Below are 7125 nucleotides of genomic sequence, written 5' to 3'. Positions count from 1 at the left end.
CTGACTATATTGTGAATATGGAAAAAGACATTTACGTTAAGAGAAAAAGCATAAGAACATTTGAGACACTGTGGACACCTTGGGTGGAGAGAAGATGACCCTGAACTTAGGTTACACCATGCATTATTTGCTGCTCTTGTATGTAATGGGGGGAGGGGAAAAGAGGGAGGGAATTTCTGAAACTAATGACCATTGTTAATGTTTTCATTGCGATTTTTGTTCTATTGTTTTCCACCTTGAATTTGTATTAATAAAAATTATCTGATATAAAAAAAAGTTATATTAACCTAACTTACATGTTTTGATTACAAAAAAAGTTCCATTAAACTCAGTGTTGGCAACATTAATAAAAATCTTACCAATCAAAGGGGGTGTATTCATTTATGCTGAGCAATGTTTATTAAAATTTATAAAACACAGAACATAATTACAGTTTATTTCCTGCATGACTTCTCCACTGTTTTACAAGATATGATTTATGTATGAAAGATTTCCACCATTCTGAACATGCTTCTATGTGTGACTTCTCTCGTGGCTCACAAGACTTGATTTTTTTGTGAAGCATTTCTCACAGCGTGAACATGAATACGGCTTCTCTCCTGTGTGAATTCTCTGATGTTTAATAAGATTCCCTTTAACTGTGAAAGACTTCCCACAGAGTGAACATGAATACGGCTTCTCTCCTGTATGAATTCTTTGATGTGTAATAAGATTCCTTTTATCTGTGAAAGACTTCCCACATAGTGAACACAAATACGGCTTCTCTCCAGTATGAATTCTCTGATGTGTATTAAGCTGCGATTTAACGGAGAAAGACTTCTCACATTCTGAACATGAAAATGGTTTTTCTCCTGTGTGAATTCTCTCATGTGTAGCAAGATATGATTTATATAAAAAACATTTCCCACAATCTGAACATGAATATGGAGTCTCACCTGTGTGAATTCTCTGATGTATAGTAAGTCTCCCTTTATCTGTGAAAGACTTCCCACATAGTGAACATGAATACGCCTTCTCTCCTGCATGAATTCTCTGATGTGTAATAAGATTCCCTTTAACGGTGAAAGACTTCCCACATAGTGAACATGAATATGGCTTCTCTCCTGCATGAATTCTCTGATGTTTAATAAGACTCCCATTAACCGTGAAAGACTTCCCACATAGTGAACATGAATACGGCTTCTCTCCTGCATGAATTCTCTGATGTTTAATAAGATTACCTTTAACCGTGAAAGACTTCCCACATAGTGAACATGAATACGGCTTCTCTCCTGCATGAATTCTCTGATGTGTATTAAGATTCGCTTTATCTGTGAAAGACTTCCCACATAGTGAACATGAATATGGCTTCTCTCCTGTATGACTTCTCTGATGTGTATTAAGCTGCGATTTAAACATGAAAGACTTCTCACATTCCGAACATGAAAATTTTTTTTCCCCTGTGTGAATTCTTCTCATATGTGTAGCAAGATATGATTTATATAAAAAACATTTCCCACATTCTGAACATGAATATGGAGTGTCACCTGTATGAATTTTCTGATGTGTAATAAGACTCCCTTTATCTGTGAAGGACTTCTCAAATTCCGAACATGAAAATGGCTTTTCTCCTGTGTGAATTCTCTGATGTATTAGAAATTTTGATTTATAGGTAAAGCATTTCCCACATTCTGAACAGGAGTATGGCTTCTCTCCTTTGTGCTTCCTTTCTGCTAAAAATTCTGAGCTTAGAGAATATTGATTGTCACACTGAAATCTTGTATCCACTTTGTCACCTGGAATTGTGGTAACAATGTGAGATTGCTCAGGAGAGGTTTCCTCAAGACTAGGAGTATTATAAGAATGTGAAGTGCTGTGAAGTCCAGGAGGTCCATGGAGGGTAATGAGGTTTTCTCCATTAGAGCGCTTCCTGATATCTTCTTTACAGTTTAGTGATAACCAGTTATTCTCACAAGGATTTCCTATAAGGATGAAAGATAGATTGGATGTGATTTTTTTCGACAACACAAAAGAGATTTCAAATTTTTTTTCTGGAGCTCACAATGAAAACCCTGGCTAGTAAAAGTATCGCTAATAAGGAAGACAACTACATGCCATAACATTAACACGACGACGGGTAAAATGAATAACACTTATAAACTCGTGACATTGGCACAAATCAGGGGTGGCAGAGATTACACAGCAAATATACAGTTCTTAAAAGAATCCGGTCATCAGGAATTACCCCCCTAATGTACCACCAGTGCCATTTCACTCTCGTAGCAAGCTTCCTATCATGCCCTTAGTATAGATAAGTGTCCACGCAATTAAAAATGGAGCTTTAACATTTCAGTACCGTATGCAAATGAGATTGACTAATCACAAAAGTGGGCGTATGTTATGATGAGTCACCGAAGGAGGAAAAAACAAAATACCAGCTAAGTCCAGAAAAACCAGAGAGGTTGGCAGCTATCGGATTGCAGACCCCTGAACCTATCCACAACAACTAGCAGTAGCCATGGGGGGTTCCTACGGTGCCCTAGACCCCTCGATCACAGCCGGAGAACTATATAGCCTAAAGACAGAAAGGGGAAAAACTAAACTGCCCAAGAGCAGACCCCAAAGCAATAGGCAGCCCCCAACATATAATGACGGTGAAGCAAGATGAAAACACTAACACAGATAGAAAGATAGGTTGAGCAAATGATGGGGCCCAAGCTAACTACATAGGACAGGATAGGAAAGCTGCTGTCTGCCATCCGCAAAAACCCTATCAAAATGAGCCAACCGACTGATAGGAAAAACAGGCCCTGAAGTCGCTAGGCTTCAAAAGACTATCAGCACTCAGGTATATTCTGAAGACAGAGCAAAATATCAACAGATCAGAGACAAAAATGGAATCGAGCTCACCCCCGGCCGGGGATGGCAGAACTCCCAAAAAACAAGGCAAAACAAAAACAAAACTGAAGAGTACAAAGCAGAGCAGAAAAACTTAGCTTTGAGATGCAGGAATCAGACTGGTCTCCAAGAATCCAGCAGGAAAATCACCAGCCAGGAAGAAGGGCGTCGGCAGCCTTATATCCAGTCCTCAATTCCAGCCACCCAGTCATCATCCAGCTGCCCAGGTGTTTGGTAATCAGTCTCACTACCTTCTTTCACTAGAGGAGGAGTTCATCAGACCTCAATGGTGAAGGAAAAAATGAACTCACAACAGTACCTCCCCCTTGAGGAGGGGTCACCGAACCCTCATCCATGCCACCAGGGCGATCCGGGTGAGCCTGATGAAAGGCACGCACCAATCTTTCGGCATGAATATCAGAGGCAGAGACCCAGGAATTATCCTCCTGACCATAACCCTTCCACTTAACCAAATACTGGAGTCTCCGTCTTGCCAGATGGGAATTCAGTATCTTCTCTACCTCATATTCCATGTTACCTTCAACCAATATAGGGTCAGGAGGTGCCACCACAGGAACTACTGGTTCAACAAACCTCTTCAACAAGGACTTATGAAACACATTATGAATTTTAAATGTGACAGGAAGAGCCAACCGAAAAGAGACCGGATTAATAATCTCCAAAATCTTGTAAGGTCCAATAAATCTAGGCTTAAACTTAGGAGAAGCCACCTTCATAGCGATATTTTTTGATGACAACCAAACCATATCACCCACCTTAAACTGGGGACCAACGGTCCTACGCCGGTTGGAAAACCGCTGGGCCTTTTCATGGGAGAGAGACAACTTATCCACTACTTGGTCCCAGATATGGTGCATTCTCTCCACCACAGTGTCAACACCTGGGCAGGCAGAAGGCTCCACCTGCCCCGAAGAAAATCGAGGGTGAAAATCAAAGTTACAAAAAAAAAGGTGACATCAAAGTGGCAGAAATAGCTCTATTATTTAAAGCAAATTCGTCCAAGGGCAAAAATGTAACCCAATCATCCTGATCGGCAGAAATAAAACATCTCGAATACGACTCCAAAGTCTGGTTTGTTCTCTCCGTCTGCCCATTGGTCTGAGGGTGAAACGCAGAGAAGGACAACTGAACTCCCAGCTTGGAACAGAAAGTCCTCCAAAATCTAGACACAAACTGAACTCCTCTGTCAGATACAATGTTCTCAGGAATCCCGTGCAAGCGAACCACCTGTTGCAAAAACAAGGGCACCAACTCAGAGGAAGATGGCAACTTAGGGAGTGGTACAAGATGGACCATCTTAGAGAATCTATCACAAATCACCCAAATAACAGTCATTCTCTGAGAGACAAGCATATCAGAGATAAAATCCATTGAAATATGGGTCCATGGCCTCCTGGGCACCGGCAAAGGCATCAACAAGCCACTAGAGCGAGAACAAGGTTTAGACCGGGAGCAAGTCCCACAGGACTGCACAAAATTCCTGACATCACGAGACAAGGCGGGCCACCAAAAAGATCGACTCACCAGATCTCTAGTACCAAAAATACCTGGATGACCAGCCAATGCAGAGCAATGAACTTCAGACATCACTCTCTTCCTCCACTGGTCAGGAACATACAACTTTCCACTGGGACAACGCTCAGGTTTGTCCTCCTGGAACTCTTCCAGAGCACGTCACAAATCGGGCGAGATGGCAGAAAGAACTACCCCCTCGCCTAAGATGGTAGCAGGCTTAATCACAACAGGAGAATCAGCAAGGAAACTCCTAGAGAGGGCGTCTGCCTTGACATTCTTAGTGCCCGGAAGAAAAGAAACCACAAAATCAAAATGTGTGAAAAACAAGGTCCACCTAGCCTGTCTAGGATTCAAGCGCTTGGCCGACTCCAGGTAAATCAAATTCTTGTGGTCAGTAAGGACCACGACTTGGTGTTTGGCTCCCTCCAACCAATGTCTCCACTCCTCAAATGCCCATTTCATGGCCAACAGTTCCCGATTCCCCACATCATAGTTACGTTCGGATGGGGAGAACTTTCGGGAAAAGAAAGCACAAGGATTAATTTTAGATGTCACAGGATCTTTTTGGGACAACACCGCTCCTGCACCAATCTCAGAAGCGTCCACCTCCACCTGAAACGGGAGTGAGACATCAGGTTGCCGCAAAACCGGAGCAGAAGTGAATCTTCGCTTCAGCTCCTGAAAGGAAGAAACAGCCTCTGGAGACCTATTCAGCACATCAGCACCCTTCCTAGTCAAATCCGTCAATGGCTTGGCAATACCAGAAAAATTAGCTATAAATTTCCGATAAAAATTAGCAAAACCCAAAAACTTCTGGAGGGCCTTCAAAGAAGTGGGCTGAACCCAATCATAAATGGCCTGTACCTTGGCCGGGTCCATTTCAATAGTTGACGGAGACAAAATAAATCCCAAAAATGAAATCCTCTGTACCCCAAAAAGGCATTTTGATCCCTTGACATACAGGGAATTCTCCCTCAAAATCCGGAACACAGTCCGAACATGATCCACATGAGAGTCCCAATTCTTGGAGAAGATCAAAATATCATCCAGATAGATAATCAAAAAAATTTATCCACAAAGTCTCGGAATATATCGTTCATGAAGCACTGGAAGACAGAAGGGGCATTAGTGAACCCAAAAGGCATCACCAGGTACTCAAAATGTCCCTCCGGAGTATTAAACGCCGTCTTCCATTCATCCCCATGCTTAATGCGAATAAGATTATACGCCCCCCTGAGGTCAAGCTTGGTAAACCAGCAAGCACCGTTAACTCTGGAGAATAGATCAGAAATCAGGGGTAACGGATACTGATATTTAACAGTAATTTTGTTGAGGGCACGATAGTCAATACAAGGCCTTAATGAACCATCCTTTTTAGCCACGAAAAAAAACCCAGCACCTAAGGGTGAAGAGGATGGTCTAATATGACCCTTCTCCAATGCCTCCTTAATATAGAATCGCATAGCCTCGTGCTCGGGTACAGATAAATTGAAAAGCCGACCCTTGGGGAATTTACACCCCGGGTTCAGCTCAATAGCACAGTCATAACTCCTATGAGGAGGCAAAGACGCAGACTCATTCTCACTAAATACATCATAAAAGTCAGCCAAATAGTCAGGAACATCATGTGACTGGGGAGAGGTGGAGAAAACAGGAGCATCACTAAGGGCACACCGACAACCCCAACTCACCACAGACAAAGATTTCCAATCCAGAACTGGATTATGGATTTGCAACCAGGGAAACCCCAGAACAATGGTATCATGCAAATTATGCAACACCAAAAATCTGCAATTTTCTTGATGGTCTGGGGCGACCCGCATTACCACCTGGGTCCAAAACTGAGGTTTATTTTTCGCCAAAGGAGTAGCATCAATACCCCTTCAAAGGGATAGGCGTCCGCAGAGGTGTCATAGGAAATCCACAACGTTTAGCAAAATCCAAGTCCATCAGGTTCAGAGCTGCTCCTGAATCCACAAAAGCCTTGGCGGAAAATGTGGACAGGGAGCAGATCAGAGTAATTGCCAGAAGAAACTTAGGTTGAACACCACCCACAGAAAACGTGTGTGCACGTTTCTCTCGTTTAGGGCAGACAGAAATAATATGCGAGGCATCTCCACAAAAAAAACACAGCTTATTACGCCTTCTGAACTCCTGACGTTGCGCCCTAGACAAAACTCTATCACATTGCATAGGTTCAAACATTTGTTCAACAGGTGGTAACATCTCTTGTGTAGTTTTGCGTTCACGTAAACGCCGATCCACCTGAATGGCTAATGACATAGAATCGTCAAGACCAGAGGGAACAGGAAATCCCACCATAGTATCTTTTACAGTTTCTGACAAACCCTTCCGAAAGAGGGCTGCCAAGGCACCATCATTCCAGGTAGTAAGGACCGCCCACTTTCGGAATTTTTGACAGTACAACTCTGCCGAATCCCGACCCTGGCTTAATGCCAACAGGGTCTTTTCAGCCTGATCAATAGCATTAGGTTCATCATACAACAACCCCAAGGCTTGAAAAAATGCGTTCACATTATTCAGAATAGGATCATCAGGTTTCAAAGAAAACGCCCAATCCTGGGGATCGCCGCGCATCAAAGAGATGACAATTTTAACCTGCTGCGTGGAGTTCCCCGACGAGTTAGGTTTCAAGGCAAAAAATAATTTACAATTATTCTTGAAATTCAAGAATTTAGACCGATCCCCCAA

The 7125-nt window shown here is 42.7% G+C and overlaps 1 protein-coding gene across 1 annotated transcript in view; it reads right to left on the bottom strand.

The window, feature by feature from the left end:
• Positions 1-372: 372 nt before the first annotated feature.
• Positions 373-7125, bottom strand: part of LOC141073075 (uncharacterized) — a 43227-nt gene continuing 36474 nt past the window's right edge. Inside the window, 2 exon segments of the mRNA XM_073560402.1 lie at positions 373-516; positions 519-1961. Of these exon segments, the coding sequence (XP_073416503.1) occupies positions 428-516; positions 519-1961 (1532 nt within the window). The 3' untranslated portion in view covers positions 373-427.

This window comes from Dendrobates tinctorius, unplaced genomic scaffold (genome assembly GCF_039654945.1).
Source record: "Dendrobates tinctorius isolate UK_male_01 unplaced genomic scaffold, ASM3965494v1 ptg000296l, whole genome shotgun sequence".
NCBI lineage: Eukaryota > Metazoa > Chordata > Amphibia > Anura > Dendrobatidae > Dendrobates > Dendrobates tinctorius.
Note: the sequence above shows the minus strand (reverse complement) of the source record. Positions and strands in the feature narration are given on the sequence as shown.